General features: G+C 43.2%; 1 protein-coding gene across 1 annotated transcript in view; it reads right to left on the reverse strand.

Annotated features, from left to right (window-relative positions):
• Positions 1–21,071, reverse strand: part of HEPHL1 (hephaestin like 1) — a 420,608-nt gene that overhangs the window by 108,842 nt on the left and 290,695 nt on the right. Inside the window, exons 14-15 of the mRNA XM_069202431.1 lie at positions 6,294–6,434; positions 4,961–5,067 (exon numbers count right to left, since the gene is read on the reverse strand). Of these exons, the coding sequence (XP_069058532.1) occupies positions 4,961–5,067; positions 6,294–6,434 (248 nt within the window). The remainder of the gene's footprint in view (positions 1–4,960; positions 5,068–6,293; positions 6,435–21,071) is intronic.

Consider the following 21,071-nt stretch of genomic DNA (forward strand, 5'->3'; position numbering starts at 1 on the left):
AGGTCTTGGTCAGTCTGGCCGGGACTGAGCTCCACTATGTTCCATCTTTCAGTCTTGTTAGAATTTGCTATCTGAGATCTAAGCAGACATCGGAGTGAGCTTTGGCAAAATTTCTTCCTCTGTATTGGGGTCGGCTTCGGTGCGCTCAGAGCTGCTACTGTCTTCTTCCGAAGCCGGCGCTCTCCACTTGTTATTAGCCAGGGCAGATTTACTTTTTTTGAGCTCCAGAAGTTTTTTTCCTATTCCTCTCTTGCTTGTTCCTTAATCAGAAGTTACTCTGCCTTCCTTTTCTTCCCTCCTCTGGAGGGCGCTGGTTGCCACTCAAGGTTTTTTTGACCGTGTTGGGCTCGACCATAACCCCATCTGTTCCAGCCCTGTCCATGCCTCCTGAACCCATAATAAAACAAATGTGTCTTGTCCCCATGGACAACCCTCAACTTTGCACAGAATATGAGTGAGTATTTCACATTCAATTGTCAGAGGACTTTTTTGAGCAGCACAAATGTGCCTCTGTCGCTGGACCACTGTAGTGTATTCTGGGTAAAGAGTGACTTCTCTGCCTCCCAGGACGCAGGGGATATGTTTCCTAGCATTCTGCAGAATTACATTCCTGTCTCAGAAGTTTCTAAGGCGCATTATTACTGGGTGTGTGTCCGTCCGGTAACGGTGGCTTCGCTGGCACAAGATGTGCCCTCTCAACTGAGAAGTATTTTGGCGTCTGCCCTTTTTTTCCCAAAATTGTTTTTATTTGAGTTTTCAACAGCAGACAACACAGACCATTGCCACAAATTATGCTCTTATAGTCCCATTACACAGCACATGTATAAATGACTTTAAGTCAGTAAGGGCCAGATGTATCATCACAGCCCTTTGCGATTCGGAAATAGCGATTTTTAAGAAATCGCTATTTCCGACTCGCAAAGTGCCATGTATCACATTTATGATTCGGTAATAGCGATTTCTTAAAAATCGCAAATGCTATTACCGAATAGCAAATTGCGATACCGGCCCCATTCGCAGCTATGGGTCTGTGGGCCAATATCTGCAAATTTTTTGCATTTCCAAAATTGCGATTTCTGAACCAGAAATCGCAATTTTGGAAATGCAAAACCCCAGGGTGCTGGGGGCCTAAGGCCCCCTCTCTCCTGCACCCCAAAAAATGTTTTGAGGACATGTAAGGTGCACACATGCCAAAAGGGCATGTGTGCTTTACATGTACAATTTAAAAATGCATTTTTAATTCATTTTTATATTTTGCACATGGTTACCACCAAGTTCAACTTGGTGGTAATTAGCGATTCCTTAATGCCCAATTCGCATTAAGGAATTGCTTCATACATGTGCTTAAGAAATCGCAAATAAGGATTCCTTATTTGCGATTTCTTATTTAGAGAATCGCAATTTGCGATTCTCTAAATGGGGTCGCAATTTTAAGGAATCGCTATTTTAGCGATTCCTTAAAATAGCACTGCAAATGCCTTTCTTACATACAGAAAGGTGATTTTGCATTCGCAAACGGCCGAATTTTGCAATTCGCACCGTTTGCGAATGCAAAATTCTTTGATACATCTACCCCAAAATGCCACATCGTCACATAGTAAAGTTGCCACCTGAACTATCACCTGGTATACCCAAAGACATTTTAGGGATATAAACCTAGGGAGAATTATACATAACTGAATTAAGATGCACTGTTCCAAAAGAACAGACTCCATTCCACCAATTATGGTAGGGGTCTTTTCAGTCACTACATGTGTTAGTCTTAAAGGAAGAGTAGCCCTCACTCACCATTGAGTGACATGCATGATCATCGGGCCACGCTCCTACTCAGGCCGACACTGCAATGCCTGACCTGCCCTACTTGAGGGCTCTCTGCAGAGTTCTTTTTAAAAAAGAATATTGGAAGTGAGTGGATGTGCGAGGGGCTGGAAAAATTGCTAAAATTGGCTAAAGGTGCCCAAGAAAACTACCTTTAATACAACCTGGCACCCCTGCCACGTTTAAAAACAAAAAAAGGGGGATGTACAGAAAACAATGATCTGGTTCTCTACCAACAACTAAATGTATGTCTACCACTCTAATTAGAGATTTAGATATTATGGAAATGTGTGTGGGTATTCCCCACACTACAGAACTACTAGTCATGGTCAACATGTTTCTCGCCTAATACACTCAAATGGATCAGGTGGCGATTCTTCAGGACCTGTTGTTGTGCCTAACCCTCACTAAGAGTAAAAGAAAAAAGAAAAAAAAAAAACTCTACTCCAATTGCCTAAGTAAGAAATCACTGAAATCTCACGTTAGAATAATAAACTTCTGAATGCAGACCTAAGCAAACACATTAAAACGAGAGAAGATTTTAAAAAAAATACTAGTAGCCACATTTTCCACCCTCAAAAAACACACGTTTCAGGTGTATGTAAAAATGACAAGTCACACTCATGCATGACGTGGGGTAAAGTGACCATGTATTTGTGCTGAAGCAGAGGAGAGCGTCCCCCCATGAGTTATTCTTACACTCCTAGGTCAGGTACATGGGCCCCTTGGGAATCGCATGGATGCAGAAACAGAGGAAGAGGCCAACATGTGCAATGGGAACCACAGAAACCACAGAGGGTGACGAGGGGCTGAGGCAGAGCATCACAGAAGATCTAATAGTGAATCTTTCAAAGAGACCTTTAACCCCCACTGAACCAAAGGTGCTAAATGAAGGTTTGGGTTTGGCCCTACACCCAAATAGGACCATTTCGAGCTGAATTGTGAGGTGGCAGCTCCGTTTAAGAAGATCCGATTACACTACTTTTTCTAAGACCAACCAACTACTTCAAGGACAGGGAAGACTGGACTACAGAATCCCTCAACCTTTACACATGCTTCAAGCATGGTACCTACTGAGATCCTCACATTTGAGAAGGCAGTCAGGAATGACATCCAGAATCTCCAACCTAAACATCCATTCAAGAATCTATCTAACACAGAAAGGATGGCACTGACATCACTAGCAGATAACACTATAGTGGTCCAAGGCACAGAGACATACAGAAAATAATGTCTAAGACTTTTGAGTGATGCATCTTACTATGAACTGATCCAAAAGGATCCTACTCAGCTTCTCCAACAGCTTATCTGGACATTGACAGTAGAAGCTGAATTGGCAGGGTAGATTTCACATCAAGAGGCTGAATTCCTGAATAGTAAGGAACCCCGAACACCCTATTTCTACTGCTTATCTTAGATCCACAAAGGAAAGAAACCTCTACCGGGCCAGCCTATAGTGTTAGGGATTGGATCTGTCTTCTATCTAAATTTTGTGATCACTTTCTGCAACCAATTGCACAACACAATCCAACCTTCTTGAAAGACATTAAGGATGTGTTAATCCTTTTGGACCAAATTAATTCACAGGGATTGACTGATGTATTGATTTGTCTAGATGTTGAAGCTCTATACACCACTATACCTCAGGATGCTACGCTGTCTGTGGGGGAAGATATGCTTCTCCTAGACACTTGAAATTATAATACCCCCACAAATTTTGTGGTGGACTGTGTGACAATAGCCCTCAAAGAAAACTTCTTTGAATTTGAGAACCAATTATACCACCAAATACAAGGGACATTGATGGGCAGTACTTTTGCTCAACGTTTGGCCTGTTTGTACACGCATGCCTTTGAGAAGCTCCACATTCTAGACCCTGGTAGTCTCCCCACAACATCAAGTTGTGGCATAGATATATTGACGCTATAGTGAAAATCTGGAGAGGCAATGAGGAGAAAGTACCTGATTTAATTGCTTGGATTATTGGTCTTGATCAACATCTTCACTTTACTGCCAAAATGTCCAACATAGGGGTCTCTTTTTTAGACCTCCGGATCACCTTAAGAAAAGGAACGCTCTATTCATCTGTCTTTCAGAAGACTTCGGACAGGAATAGTTTACTCCTGTTTGATAGTCATCATTCTCGTGCTCTCTGGATGAATCTACCGTACAGGCAGTTTTTGAGTCTCAGACGCAACTGCAGTGAGACCACTGATTTTAACACACATGCACACAACCTGAGTCTGAAGCTGCGTAACTGACATTATCCACCACATGTGATCAATTCAGCTAGAAAAAGAGCAAGGAATGCCAAGAGAGAATCACTGCTGATAAACTTCCCTAAACCCCGACAATCAACTTTTTAAACTCAGAGTGACTGATCCAAGGGTTAAGACTGTAGATATTAATACCCAAATTCTGTCTGACCATATTGGAAATTGGTTGCACAGCAGCACCCCAGCGCAGGCTTATGGGTTGGAGATTATATAAAATAGCATTGAGGCAGTGGCCTGAGAGGGTCCATTACACATGGTATCCAGCATTATTTTGATGAACATTCAGAGGTATATGTGGTGTGGGATATACAGTGGGATGCTATGCAAGCACTACTTAGAGGAGAACACATGCTCCGATCACTCACTTTGTCAGAATAATGCAAACAAATAAGGCCCAGAGAAACAGGTGCTAGAGTTAGACAAAGCATAACATTGGCTGTTTACATGAGACATAGTGAGCTCAGAAATGTTTTAGATGAATTAGAGAATTTAATGATGGAAGAAGCTGCTCATAAACCACTATGTAAACAATGACATTACAACAAAGGTTTGAAAGCAAAGAAAGTGTTATAATACAAAATCTGCCATGCCTAGACTAGACAACACACACAACAAATGTTCCTGAAATTGAAATTAAACAGTCAAATCACTACATCAATGAAAATAGCCTGACTCAACTCTGATGTCAAGAAAACAAAAAGGGTCTGAAGCTTGGGAGCTCAGGTTGAGTAGATAAAATGCCGAAGGTCTCAACTGGCAGTCACAGGGGCTTAGTGGTGACTATGGTCGCCCAGTCATGCAGCTGACAATTTACTATGTATCCCCAGCATTGGGTAAATAAGATGAATAAGGCATATCTAAATTACCTTAACAAACTCCACTGTGGAATAATAAACCCAGGTTATACAGTTGGGATCGTCGCTGCCTGGACCCGATCTTTCAGGCACATTCCATCTATAGAGGTTTACTTCACCTTAAACAGGAATGAAAAGCCAATGTGATAACATGCTCGAGCTTAAAATGGGAAGAAAGCATATAGGCTTGGAAATGTTTCAAAACATAATAAAAAAAAAACAATTTCTGCAATCTGAACAGCCTCTTATTTTATTTCACACATGGCCATGTTGTCTATTTTTCATCAACATAGATGTATCTCAAAATGAAGCTGATGCTTCCCTTAGATCAGTGGTTCTTAACATCTTTACTTCTGGGAACCCCCATTTATTCATTACTGGAGCCCAGACCCCACTGAGTCACTACTCAAAGCCAGCGTCCCCGGCCTAAGCAGTTTTGAAGATGTTAACTGCAAAACAATACACAAAAAATACAGAAACAAGCATTCATCAAACAAATACACAAGTGATAAAATATTTTATTTAATTCCCAAATATTTTAAAAAACAAAATAGTAATTTAAATGGGAAAAATTTAGCTTTTATAAATTCAATTTAAGCCACTCTTCATCCATACTACATTAAGTTTGATGCACTTGCACTACGCCCTGAATCTGAATACACTAGCTTTTAGACTCCAATTTCAAATTCCTTCACATTTACACAACATTTTAAAATGATCAACATTACATTTTGCTTCTTTTTTGTATAGACTTTTAGTCTGTTCATGTTATTTAATTTTTTAAGCAGTTGTGGACCCCCTGAGTAGGCTTTGCGGACCCCCAGGGGTCCCCGGACAACAGATTAAGAACCTCTGCTTCAAAGCACCAGATCAAAATTGTCCTGAATTTGTTCAGGACATATTAAAACCCTGGTTCAATTTATCAACTCTCATCACTTATTTTAAAATCCAAAATTCACATAACCCTTTGTTTGTAACCCATTGGCATTCGTTTTTCAAAACATAATAGTAAAGAGCCAAAAGGGATGTGACTTTCTTTTAACTTAAAGGTTTAACTTAAAGCAGACAAAGGAAAAGTGTGCTAGATCCCTATAATCAGCTTTAAGCGTAAGGTCAAAGGCCATACGTTACAAAGTTCTACTGATCAGTGCAAAATCACTCAGGATTTGCAAAATTCACACCAGTCATAACCTTTTACACACATGTACAACAGCTTGGTAACTCTTAAAGTTTATATTGTGGCACTATTAGATCCCAAATGCTAAATTTATATTGGTCATGAAAATGTGAAGCTTTTCCTTATCGGCTTACAGCTTTATTTGTATTGTGATTCTACAATACTCACCGGGCCGTGTTACTGGCACTTTGGTTTGTTTTCCCGCACCAACTTCTTCCACACCGTGTGCATGGATTGAATATAGCAGTTTGGCCTTGTTTTTAAAAACAATCAGTATTGACTCTCCGACCTCTGCTCTAATGATTGGTCCTGAAATAAAACATGACGTAATCATCATTTCCATTGCTCAATGTAAGCTTTGCTTCATGCGTAGGACAACGTTGGTTATCTTTGTACAGCTTGTCAACAATCTCAACAAAAATAAGAATCTTGGCATATAAATAAAAGATGATTACTTGCTCTTGTAGGTTTGCAAGCATAAAACCTTTATTTGAGTTCATATAAGTTGAGATGTCATATAGGGCACTGACATGTTTTTTTTTTTTTTTTAATAAAAGAGAAGGAGGTTTCACATTCAGTTCCAAAATGCTACCCCTGGTGAGTATTTCAACAGCAAGACTAGTAGAACTGCTACAGGGTACAGTACCACTGGTTGGCTTTCCTTTCACTCTCATTTGCCTACTTCTTATTTTCTTTCAGCTTGGCAATCATGTGGTTATCCATCCCATGGAGCACTGCCTCTTTACTGTTGCTTTGATTTGCTGGCATTTCTGCTTACACAGCTTGCTTTTCAAGCACTACTTTTTTGTTTTCAGTTAAGCACTCCATGAGAGTGCTTATATTTTCAAACTGTCAAACTTGCTTACTTCTCTCCCCTTGCCCTTAGCACTGCTCTCTATCCCCAGAGGGCTTCTCCGTGCTGCCTTCCCTCTTACCTCCGCCCATGTGCTTCCCCCATTGCACCCGAACCCTCTGTGCTGCTTCCCCCAACACCCTCAGAGTTGCTATTCTGTCCATTTCGCCCTGCCCTGTTTTGCTTTGACTTTCTCTCCCTTGCTTTCATTCCCAACCCCCTTTGCGTTAAGATAATGAAGAAAAACAAAAACTCTTTTTATTTATTTTTTAGCTAGAAAAATTGGTAACTAAAAAGAATAAAAAAGCACTTGCGTCATTTTATAGGTGCACACCACCACATGACCGGGTGCTGGCATCAAATGCTTTTTTATAAACTTTAGTCACACTGCACAGTATCGGGATAAAAGACGTTAGCAAATCTTTAGCAAGGAAAAGGTCACAAAGGTGAGAACTATTAGATTTACCAAGGCTCCTCTTCTTTATGTCTGAACTCCGAGATTATCTCCTATGATTAACATCTTAAAAAAAGACAAACTTTGACCTAAAGTGGGCTTTCAATTATCATCTCATGATCATCGTCTTGGGGCCCACTGCAGTTATGCAGGAAACTTCTTGATCTAGAATTCTTGGACATGGCTTTATGATGCAGTGTGCCCCTCGTGTCACTTAAGTCATCAGACTGTCAAGTTTAAGCTTATAAACGTACGAGAGAAAAACTAACATAGAAAGCTGCACTGACACACATTTAAAATGTCCATATAGCTTGTATTTCACAGTTTGATACAGGTGCCTTTCTAATTAAATCATATGCTAGAAGGTTAAAGTTGATGTTAAAATGCAATTTAGACTCTAACCTAATAGCTTATGTTGAAACAAATTTGTTTTCTAAAGTTTAGTGACAAATTAATGACTGAAAATATGTGCAAGTGAGAAAAAGCAGCTCTCTCTGACACCTAATGTAATGCAATAACAAAGCTTTTCAAATTTAAATTACATTTTTACTCATACTGATGAAATATTATTAATGATGAGTTTATAGGTTTGCATATTATGTGTGTTTCACATTATTCAAATGGATTTTATATTTTGTGTTAGCACAAATGAGGCCTACAGAGCTTGCATTTCGCAGTCATGTAAACTTCCTGATTTTTTTTTTTTTTTTAAAACATGAAGTCTTCTTTCAGATTTTTCTCCCGTAAGAAGCAAAGTCCCATTTGTAAAAAGTCTATTGTTTAACCATTGAAAGATGAGTTTGTCCTTGAACAAAATAACATTGCAATGCACTGAAATCATATACATTAGTTTCGATCTGTTTGCAGTCACACGGAAAAGGAGATGTTCTCATGACAGACATAGGAAAATATTGAATTGTTGCAACCTGAAGTTTGCTAACAATCTATGATTGGATGATGCCCATTCTTTGTAAAGTGAATTGACACTGGTAACCAATTGTAACACTTTTTGTGAAATAAAATAACGATGGACATTGGAAGTTTGACCAAGACAGAACAAGGGCTGAACTGAGACAGAGACAGACACTTTCCTGAATCTTGCAGATGCCTTGTTGACCAGATGCTTGGCTGATGAAAATTCCCTCAATGCTGTTAACCCTTAAAGAGGTATCTTCCTCTCTGCCTTTGCCTTTTGCCCTTTCCCCTTGAAATGCCCTTTTAGGTAAGACTCTCCACTATGCTGACATTGCTTATCCTATTTTTCTTTTCAGTTAGTGCCCTGTAACCAGAGTAAAATCTTTCCCAAATTATTTTTATCCTTTTCTAATTTTTCTATTTAGCCCGCATGTGTTACTCACCACACATGTAATTCCCTACTTTGGTTAGCTGTATGGTCGACCTATGCCCAGGCATTGGTTACTGATTTAATAAATTGACTAAATGATTGGGAAATCTGAGCACTGTGTGATTTCTGTGTCTCAGATATTTTTGGTAGCTTTCTGTATTCCACTTCTTGAATGCTTAGCTTTATTGATGTTAATACGCCTGAATCTATTTTGTCGCCTTGAGCAACCCTTGGTAATTATGTATCTTTATAAATTGGTATTGAGCACAGTCTACATGACTGAGCTTGTGCTTGTAATAAAGCTTTAAACTATATTCCTGGTTGGAGTTTTCCTTCCGTGGCCACATTGGTCACGGCGTCTAAATTATTGGGATGATGCTTAAGTAATTGTTGATTGTTTACCACACATCTTATTGGGTCAAAAGGTTTGTCGACCTTGATGATCATTTGATTCCTACAAAGGATGAAAAATGCATTCACAACACCATGCCTGCTTATTTTTCTCTTTACATATATTGCCAGAAGATTATAGTGTCATAAGCATGGCTTTAAGGGGCTACGTCATGGACCTGGCAGTAATTTAAAACTGACTTTGAAACTGGTCTCTGTCAGACCTCACAGAACTGTCCTTAACTGTACAGGCAAAACACATTGATTTGTCAACAATGACTAAGAACCTTTAAAGGTAATCTATATCAGTGATGCAGTTCCAGTTTACATTTCACCTTTTACTTCCTATCTGGTATTCCCTAATAATATTTGTTTTTTCCACATGTTCTGTAGGAAGCTGGCCTGGCGTGTGTTGGGTACCTTAGGTACTTATACCAGGTCCAGGTATCCCCTATTATTGTTATGGAGGCAGTGTCTAGAACCCAGGCTCTCTAGAGGTAGCTGTAGATGAGTAGCCAAGGCTTATCTAGGAGACATGCAAAGCTCATCTTCACATCCAATTGTGATCAAAATGACTGTTTCCCATTTAATTGATACTGCTAACAAACACTGGGAAAGCTAATAGGTCTAGCTTGTTTTAGGCCTATGTCTGTTGTGTTATATTTTCTGGACGTAAACACACAGAAGGGCACCCCAGTAATGGAGAGCTGACACGCTGTGTGAAAGACAGGATGTTAGTTTTCATGTTTAAAGGCAAACCCTTAATGACTCTTGGAAAGGATTCCTAGATACACGTATTTTGCCATGCCCCTTTTAAAGACTGCCCTACATTTGAATTCCACTTAAAGCACTGGCCTTGGGGCAGGCTCCACACAGCTGTGTTGGAACCCCACTTGTGGCTGGATGTGAGAGGTGACTGATAGCTACGGACCACCAGAAGTTGAATTTCTCTATGCTCTGAGCCTTATAAGTGTGATTAGTGTTTATGAGTAATGAATGACAGGAAACGAACCCTGCTTAATATAACAGAGGCATGCAAATTGTGAATTAGAAGGCATGAGGTAATAGAGTCAAAATGACCATTACTCAGGTACTTCGCGTGTTTTGTTTGCACTCATCTTCCTCGAGAATTTTTCCAGGTTTCTCCATTTTTTTTTAGTTGAAAGATTACAAAGTAATGTCTTGCCTCAAAGTTCTGTTATAGGTGGGATTGGGAAAAAGGTGTGGTAAAAACTTGTGCGTGTCTTTCGAGTGACCCATGTGATGAGGGGGGCGTTCAGTCAGTACTGTTTTTTAACTCGATAGGGGCAAACACGATGGGACCTGGAAACTGAGCTGGAAATCACCTTCATGACAAAGTACCAGTTGGTAGGTGGTTTAGTGGGACAGAGGCTCAAAGGCAGGCACTGGTTGAGCCTATTAGTATAAGCTTCAGTCGAAAGGGCCTGTAGATTTCAAAACTATACTTCGATGGGGCCCAATATCAGTCAGAAAAACATTGATCCATGGCAGATTTTCCAGATAAGCACTTACAAGGCAAATTATTTTCTCCTAGCAACAGTATGTGTAAATGTACGTCATGTGGATATCCTGAAAGAGTATGTATCAGTGTGGCAGTCCTGGAACTTTGCTAGACAACATTGACCTAAGGACCTTTGCATAAGTGAGCACAAAGTACAAGCTTCTTAGCCTATCATTTTTGCATCTGTGCGGCCAACATTCCTGTCGGAGTAAATAATGAACGTTGCCATTGGGGTGCTGATTTAACCATTTTGGTTTGCTATGCCATAACTTATCTGCATATAAAGTTGCCTCGAAAGTGACCTTTACATGAGGATAAACTGAATCAATAACTATTTTGCCCGGATAGTCAAAACAAGCTTTCATCGGAGTGATCTCCACTGATTCTGGGAGCTCATACAACATGCTCACTTGCCTAGTGCATTTTAATTAGTCCTTAGTGCACAAAGCCATGGGTGAAGTGCTGAGAGGCACGGCTTTGCCATATCCGGAGGAAAAAAATATAGGGAACATTGATGGTAACAGATGCAATCACAACCTATGCGTGCATGCATTAGCATACTACTGCCGCTTGTAACCTGTATACGAAATTATATATTCAGGACTACAAGCACCAGAATACAAAACATAGGCGACTGCTGCCGCTGCTTTGCTATTTTGTCTCTGTGTGCTTTAAAAGTAATAAAAAATATCAAAAAATAATGTACTGGATAGAACACTTAAAAATTAAACAAGCAAACTGACGAGCTCTGAGAAATATTTTCCAATTGTTTCACTTCATTTTTGAGAGGCTAATATACAATATATATAAAATAACTAATATTTATAATAATACCAATAACGACAGCAACAACAATAATAATAAATGGCACATAAACCAACATTGTGGTCCATGATCAACGAGCACAATACAAATAAATACACGTAAATATCACAGGTAGGTGCGTAATCATTTGAGGATGCCAGATAAGAAAGAGACCAAACGCCGCCAAAACAGGATCCGCACTACAAGCCCAGTGCTAATGGACTTCGGAGACACCATTAGACCATCTTTTCAATGCTGCTGGAAAGGTACCCCTGTGCTGCCAGGGCTAATTGCGGAATTAATTCTAGCTGACATCCCGCAGCTTGTTTGCTAAACCATCTGACTGCACATTACATCACTCCGAACTAAAAGCACATATTCCTCCTTCCGGAAGCAGCCATTGACGCCTGACTCACTCTGTCTAATGTCTCTAATGAAAAGCTCACTGCGGCCTGGATACCGCGTGGCGAGGCAATGCACAGGATAAAACAGGCTAATCAGATACGAGTACCGCGCTACTCGCTGTAAAGCGCTTCTGAACGTCGCCAGGGCCAGTAAGCGCTACATAACTGAGCAATTGCCATACGATACAAAAGTTAACAAGCATTTGCAAAGCAATGGGTCTCGCGTTTGCTCAAGTTAGAGCTATTAGCATTGTAAAACCCTAACTGGACTTTTCTTGCCACAAATTGAAAATGCAAAGTAAAACAGTTGACATAAGCAAGTCAATTCAAAGGGCCACTGCCGCCCTGCGCGTGAGCGCGAGAGTTATTGGCTTCCTCTGTGAATGTCTAGAAAGGATCCCGGTTGGGATGAAAGGCAAACCAAAACCGGAGGAGGGTCCATCACAGGCTGACAGTGTGATGACCAACAAAAATGTTCACTTAGTGAAATCGCTTGGGAGTGAAATCAGCACACAAAGGAGGGACATTTCACAGAATCCACCAATTAAAATGAAGCATTTAACCCAAGTACCACAAAGAATGAATAGCAGTAGTGGGCATGGTTAAAAGCCCACAGAGAGATTACAACAGGCCAGAGGTCTTGCGCACTCGGCCCTAATAAAAAAGGCACACCGATTCACTGAGAGATTATGGGAGAAGATTCAGTGGGTGGTCCCTGGCGGAATAATTCTGCAGATAGAGCCTTTCAGTGATGATACTCCCATCATATTAACAACCATTGGCCCAAGAAAAGACATGCCTTCTACAAAGGCAAGGGGCGAAAGCCCGCAACCACCGGGAGCTCGAGGAGGCCGGAGCGGAAACCACACCGCGGCCCTGAGCAAAAAATCCGCGCCGGGTTGGGCGCGCCTAAAACAAAGGGTCATGGGGGGGGCCGAAGTGCCCCCAGACAAACTAACACCCCCTCCTTCCAGCTGCATCGTAAGGACAACGTTAGGCGGAAACGGAAGGAAGGGGGGTGACAACAGGGCAATGGGCCAATGGGGGGGGAATCGCATTTTTTGAAAACCAGGGGGGGGGGGGCACCCCGAGGGCAACATCTGGGCTTAAAAGGGGGCTGCCCGGCCCAAAGGCTGACACAGGTGACCGGGCAGCCAAGGAGAAGACGGCTGTGGGGGCTGGTAGAGGGGACTTAACCGCCCTAATAGCACACGCCCTGGAACCCAAAACAGCTAGGCGCTACGCGTCATACGCGAACAAAGTGCTAGCAGTGACAGGTTTACAGTCCTTTCAAGACCACGAGGAATCTCAAAAAGCAGTCGAGCGTTTCATGCAATGGGCCTTTACGCAAAAGAAAAACAAATCCTGGGCTCAAGCACACCTGACAGCGATAGCTCATTTCAGCAAACTGGCAACTGGCAGGGACCCCACAAACTCACACTACATAAAAGCAGCAATGAAAGGGTGGCGCAGGTTGGAGGGCCCAGCAGTGGACCAAAGGCACCCAATAGATTTCAGCACACTGAGGCAACTGGTGGGAGCACTCGGGGACATATGCTGCAACAAGTTTGAGCGCACCCTTTTCAAGACAGCTTTCACGCTGGTGTTCTTCGGGGCCTTCAGGATAAGCGAGCTAGTGGCCCCGGCAAAGACAGGGCACACGAACGCAGGGATACAGAGACAGGAAGTGTAGATAGGCCAAGGAAACATGCTAATTATACTAAGAAAGTCCAAGACGGACCAACTGGGCAAAGGGGCAAAAATAGAGCTGAAGTGCCTGGACGACCGCGAAGTATGCCCAGTCTGCAACACACAAGAGCTCTTACAGCTCAGTCCTAAAACACAGGGAGCGCTCCGAAAACACGAGAATGGGGATTGCTTGAGTTTATTTAAATTCAAATCAATACTCAGAAGGGCACTGGCCAGGGTGGGGCTCCAAGCCAGTAACTTCGGTACCCACTCCTTCAGGATAGGGGCAGCAACTACAGCAGAACGCCACGGAATGCTAGAACCAGGCATTAAAGCAATTGGGAGATGGAGCTCCAATGCCTACAAAGGCTACATCAGGGAGCAACATATAGGAGACCTTCCTTAAACACAACGGTCATCCCCCAATGTCCTCTTCCACCCACAGGTAAACATAGAACGGTATGGGTGGTCGGACATTCTTTCATCCATAGAACCCAGGCTTGGTGGGAATCGTCAGCCCCCACAAGCATGCAACGCCCCGATGGACAAACATAAAATGGTTCGGCTTCCCAGGCATGAGATGAGAGCATTTCATGGACAGACTCGAGGAGCTCCGGGCCTCCCAGCACCCTGACCCCAACATCCTGGTAATCCACCTGGGGGGAAATGAGCTGGCACAACTGGGCAGAAAAGTTTTGATGGAAACCATGAGGGCAAATCTCACAGCAGCAGCTAGACGAATGGGCAAGGCTACATTGATTTGGTCAGAAATCATTCCCAGGCAGATGTGGAGGGGGGCCATATCAACAGGCGCATTGGACAGATCACGGAAGAAACTAAACGTTGCAGCCAAAAAATTCTGCATCCAAAACGTCTGGGAGAGCGTCAGACATGGGCTCATCAACCTGCAGAGGCCAGAATACTTTGCATCAGACGGGGTGCACCTGTCCCGCCAGGGGACAGAGGTTTTTTGGAATAACCTGTGGGCCGCCTTACGGCTCGCCGGCTGCGAATAACTCAGACAGAAATGGGGGAGCCACCCTTGAGCGGTAACCCAAAGCGCGGCGTGGCGGAAAGAAAGGATAAAAGAACTACAAAGGCCACACCCAGCGCAGCGGGTGGCAAGGCTACTTACCTTGGGATGCCTCACGGCAGGGTAAGGCAGTCAGGGGAGGTACTCGGAAACACGGCACTCGCAGCCCGGGTCCGCTGGAGAGCGGGACACAAGGACTAAAACAAGGTAGCGAGCTAAGCCTAAAGGGAAAAAGAGTACCCTCCTACGGAAAAAAGGAATAACGGCAGAAGAACAACACGGGAGATTGATTGAAAGCAAAGAGCAAGTTGCATGTAACAAGATAATTATCGTCAATGAGAAAGTTGTTAAATGCAAAGCAATTATGACACAAATGTATCAAAGGTAAACAAACTTATTGCCCTTAACAACAACACGTATTAATGATTTATGGCCCTCATAAAAGAAGGGCGGACATGCTGTAAACAATCCCTCAATAAACTGCGGCCAAAAAGTTTCCAACAAATTATGAACTGTTGTGTATCATTGCGGTAATGGGCTGTCTGGAGGGGTTTTAGATAAGAACAGGACTTCTACCCACATCCGAAGTGAACTCGGACGCACACTTTTTGTCAAAAAACTGCGATTCATCCTGAAACCAATAATGTTTAATAGCATTTGATAAGTTTAACTGATATTTTCTCAGGGTCATTGAGAAGCTTTTCTTCCTAAGTTCTTCATGGACTTTCTCCTCTGTCGAATAAGCATTACTAAGATTCTCTTTTATCCAATAGGACATTTGCACTTGTTTTATCCTTTACTTTTTTCCATCAGACCATTGTCAAGATAACCAGAAACGAGGTACTCCTGTAGAATTGCAGAGATCTCACAGTGTTCACTATTATAAAAGCAACCTTGTTGAACTTGTTCTCGTACTAAAGCCTCAAAGCTTGTTCTTGCCAGAGAACATGACACCAAATACATGAAAACCTGAAACCTACTCTCGTGAGTAGAGGAAGTTGATGACTTTGGCTCAGCCACAAAAAAAAAAAGTATAAACCAAGCTTTCAATATATGACATGCATTTGAGAATTTACTGCCTTATATTAGGTTGCATGTGCCTGGAAGGGGAGTAACCAGGATTTTTTTCTAACCCCAGTTGGGTGTTTGTGCTTTCTTTAAATGTGCTACAACAGGTCGGGGTCCATTTATCATTTTTCACTGTGTATGACTGTGTTATCACATTGGCGCTGTAATCTCCCTGTCAAACTAAATGGTGAGGACAGATTGAGCTCTCTCCCTAACAGGAAGCCAGGGAGGAGTTGATGTTAAGGGCTGGTGGTCGAAGGGTTAAATGGATGTTGCCCTGACTAATTTTCAAGTTTGATCTTAAATATGAAGTGCTTTCTAGGAGCCTCTCATGGATCACCTCATTGGAGTCCTAGACTTGTGGGTTCAGGACTGACTCAGGTTAGCCAATCCTTTGTGACAGTGACTAAATGATGAAAAGAGGCATCCTAGACTCCCCTATTATTGTTATGGAGGCAGTGTCTAGAACCCAGGCTCTCTAGAGGTAGCTGTAGATGAGTAGCCAAGGCTTATCTAGGAGACATGCAAAGCTCATCTTCACATCCAATTGTGATCAAAATGACTGTTTCCCATTTAATTGATACTGCTAACAAACACTGGGAAAGCTAATAGGTCTAGCTTGTTTTAGGCCTATGTCTGTTGTGTTATATTTTCTGGACGTAAACACACAGAAGGGCACCCCAGTAATGGAGAGCTGACACGCTGTGTGAAAGACAGGATGTTAGTTTTCATGTTTAAAGGCAAACCCTTAATGACTCTTGGAAAGGATTCCTAGATACACGTATTTTGCCATGCCCCTTTTAAAGACTGCCCTACATTTGAATTCCACTTAAAGCACTGGCCTTGGGGCAGGCTCCACACAGCTGTGTTGGAACCCCACTTGTGGCTGGATGTGAGAGGTGACTGATAGCTACGGACCACCAGAAGTTGAATTTCTCTATGCTCTGAGCCTTATAAGTGTGATTAGTGTTTATGAGTAATGAATGACAGGAAACGAACCCTGCTTAATATAACAGAGGCATGCAAATTGTGAATTAGAAGGCATGAGGTAATAGAGTCAAAATGACCATTACTCAGGTACTTCGCGTGTTTTGTTTGCACTCATCTTCCTCGAGAATTTTTCCAGGTTTCTCCATTTTTTTTTAGTTGAAAGATTACAAAGTAATGTCTTGCCTCAAAGTTCTGTTATAGGTGGGATTGGGAAAAAGGTGTGGTAAAAACTTGTGCGTGTCTTTCGAGTGACCCATGTGATGAGGGGGGCGTTCAGTCAGTACTGTTTTTTAACTCGATAGGGGCAAACACGATGGGACCTGGAAACTGAGCTGGAAATCACCTTCATGACAAAGTACCAGTTGGTAGGTGGTTTAGTGGGACAGAGGCTCAAAGGCAGGCACTGGTTGAGCCTATTAGTATAAGCTTCAGTCGAAAGGGCCTGTAGATTTCAAAACTATACTTCGATGGGGCCCAATATCAGTCAGAAAAACATTGATCCATGGCAGATTTTCCAGATAAGCACTTACAAGGCAAATTATTTTCTCCTAGCAACAGTATGTGTAAATGTACGTCATGTGGATATCCTGAAAGAGTATGTATCAGTGTGGCAGTCCTGGAACTTTGCTAGACAACATTGACCTAAGGACCTTTGCATAAGTGAGCACAAAGTACAAGCTTCTTAGCCTATCATTTTTGCATCTGTGCGGCCAACATTCCTGTGGGAGTAAATAATGAACGTTGCCATTGGGGTGCTGATTTAACCATTTTGGTTTGCTATGCCATAACTTATCTGCATATAAAGTTGCCTCGAAAGTGACCTTTACATGAGGATAAACTGAATCAATAACTATTTTGCCCGGATAGTCAAAACAAGCTTTCATCGGAGTGATCTCCACTGATTCTGGGAGCTCATACAACATGCTCACTTGCCTAGTGCATTTTAATTAGTCCTTAGTGCACAAAGCCATGGGTGAAGTGCTGAGAGGCACGGCTTTGCCATATCCGGAGGAAAAAAATATAGGGAACATTGATGGTAACAGATGCAATCACAACCTATGCGTGCATGCATTAGCATACTACTGCCGCTTGTAACCTGTATACGAAATTATATATTCAGGACTACAAGCACCAGAATACAAAACATAGGCGACTGCTGCCGCTGCTTTGCTATTTTGTCTCTGTGTGCTTTAAAAGTAATAAAAAATATCAAAAAATAATGTACTGGATAGAACACTTAAAAATTAAACAAGCAAACTGACGAGCTCTGAGAAATATTTTCCAATTGTTTCACTTCATTTTTGAGAGGCTAATATACAATATATATAAAATAACTAATATTTATAATAATACCAATAACGACAGCAACAACAATAATAATAAATGGCACATAAACCAACATTGTGGTCCATGATCAACGAGCACAATACAAATAAATACACGTAAATATCACAGGTAGGTGCGTAATCATTTGAGGATGCCAGATAAGAAAGAGACCAAACGCCGCCAAAACAGGATCCGCACTACAAGCCCAGTGCTAATGGACTTCGGAGACACCATTAGACCATCTTTTCAATGCTGCTGGAAAGGTACCCCTGTGCTGCCAGGGCTAATTGCGGAATTAATTCTAGCTGACATCCCGCAGCTTGTTTGCTAAACCATCTGACTGCACATTACATCACTCCGAACTAAAAGCACATATTCCTCCTTCCGGAAGCAGCCATTGACGCCTGACTCACTCTGTCTAATGTCTCTAATGAAAAGCTCACTGCGGCCTGGATACCGCGTGGCGAGGCAATGCACAGGATAAAACAGGCTAATCAGATACGAGTACCGCGCTACTCGCTGTAAAGCGCTTCTGAACGTCGCCAGGGCCAGTAAGCGCTACATAACTGAGCAATTGCCATACGATACAAAAGTTAACAAGCATTTGCAAAGCAATGGGTCTCGCGTTTGCTCAAGTTAGAGCTATTAGCATTGTAAAACCCTAACTGGACTTTTCTTGCCACAAATTGAAAATGCAAAGTAAAACAGTTGACATAAGCAAGTCAATTCAAAGGGCCACTGCCGCCCTGCGCGTGAGCGCGAGAGTTATTGGCTTCCTCTGTGAATGTCTAGAAAGGATCCCGGTTGGGATGAAAGGCAAACCAAAACCGGAGGAGGGTCCATCACAGGCTGACAGTGTGATGACCAACAAAAATGTTCACTTAGTGAAATCGCTTGGGAGTGAAATCAGCACACAAAGGAGGGACATTTCACAGAATCCACCAATTAAAATGAAGCATTTAACCCAAGTACCACAAAGAATGAATAGCAGTAGTGGGCATGGTTAAAAGCCCACAGAGAGATTACAACAGGCCAGAGGTCTTGCGCACTCGGCCCTAATAAAAAAGGCACACCGATTCACTGAGAGATTATGGGAGAAGATTCAGTGGGTGGTCCCTGGCGGAATAATTCTGCAGATAGAGCCTTTCAGTGATGATACTCCCATCATATTAACAACCATTGGCCCAAGAAAAGACATGCCTTCTACAAAGGCAAGGGGCGAAAGCCCGCAACCACCGGGAGCTCGAGGAGGCCGGAGCGGAAACCACACCGCGGCCCTGAGCAAAAAATCCGCGCCGGGTTGGGCGCGCCTAAAACAAAGGGTCATGGGGGGGGCCGAAGTGCCCCCAGACAAACTAACACCCCCTCCTTCCAGCTGCATCGTAAGGACAACGTTAGGCGGAAACGGAAGGAAGGGGGGTGACAACAGGGCAATGGGCCAATGGGGGGGGAATCGCATTTTTTGAAAACCAGGGGGGGGGGGGCACCCCGAGGGCAACATCTGGGCTTAAAAGGGGGCTGCCCGGCCCAAAGGCTGACACAGGTGACCGGGCAGCCAAGGAGAAGACGGCTGTGGGGGCTGGTAGAGGGGACTTAACCGCCCTAATAGCACACGCCCTGGAACCCAAAACAGCTAGGCGCTACGCGTCATACGCGAACAAAGTGCTAGCAGTGACAGGTTTACAGTCCTTTCAAGACCACGAGGAATCTCAAAAAGCAGTCGAGCGTTTCATGCAATGGGCCTTTACGCAAAAGAAAAACAAATCCTGGGCTCAAGCACACCTGACAGCGATAGCTCATTTCAGCAAACTGGCAACTGGCAGGGACCCCACAAACTCACACTACATAAAAGCAGCAATGAAAGGGTGGCGCAGGTTGGAGGGCCCAGCAGTGGACCAAAGGCACCCAATAGATTTCAGCACACTGAGGCAACTGGTGGGAGCACTCGGGGACATATGCTGCAACAAGTTTGAGCGCACCCTTTTCAAGACAGCTTTCACGCTGGTGTTCTTCGGGGCCTTCAGGATAAGCGAGCTAGTGGCCCCGGCAAAGACAGGGCACACGAACGCAGGGATACAGAGACAGGAAGTGTAGATAGGCCAAGGAAACATGCTAATTATACTAAGAAAGTCCAAGACGGACCAACTGGGCAAAGGGGCAAAAATAGAGCTGAAGTGCCTGGACGACCGCGAAGTATGCCCAGTCTGCAACACACAAGAGCTCTTACAGCTCAGTCCTAAAACACAGGGAGCGCTCCGAAAACACGAGAATGGGGATTGCTTGAGTTTATTTAAATTCAAATCAATACTCAGAAGGGCACTGGCCAGGGTGGGGCTCCAAGCCAGTAACTTCGGTACCCACTCCTTCAGGATAGGGGCAGCAACTACAGCAGAACGCCACGGAATGCTAGAACCAGGCATTAAAGCAATTGGGAGATGGAGCTCCAATGCCTACAAAGGCTACATCAGGGAGCAACATATAGGAGACCTTCCTTAAACACAACGGTCATCCCCCAATGTCCTCTTCCACCCACAGGTAAACATAGAACGGTATGGGTGGTCGGACATTCTTTCATCCATAGAACCCAGGCTTGGTGGGAATCGTCAGCCCCCACAAGCATGCAACGCCCCGATGGACAAACATAAAATGGTTCGGCTTCCCAGGCATGAGATGAGAGCATTTCATGGACAGACTCGAGGAGCTCCGGGCCTCCCAGCACCCTGACCCCGACATCCTGGTAATCCACCTGGGGGGAAATGAGCTGGCACAACTGGGCAGAAAAGTTTTGATGGAAACCATGAGGGCAAATCTCACAGCAGCAGCTAGACGAATGGGCAAGGCTACATTGATTTGGTCAGAAATCATTCCCAGGCAGATGTGGAGGGGGGCCATATCAACAGGCGCATTGGACAGATCACGGAAGAAACTAAACGTTGCAGCCAAAAAATTCTGCATCCAAAACGTCTGGGAGAGCGTCAGACATGGGCTCATCAACCTGCAGAGGCCAGAATACTTTGCATCAGACGGGGTGCACCTGTCCCGCCAGGGGACAGAGGTTTTTTGGAATA

This window comes from Pleurodeles waltl, chromosome 8 (genome assembly GCF_031143425.1).
Source record: "Pleurodeles waltl isolate 20211129_DDA chromosome 8, aPleWal1.hap1.20221129, whole genome shotgun sequence".
NCBI classification, from domain to species: Eukaryota; Metazoa; Chordata; class Amphibia; order Caudata; family Salamandridae; genus Pleurodeles; species Pleurodeles waltl.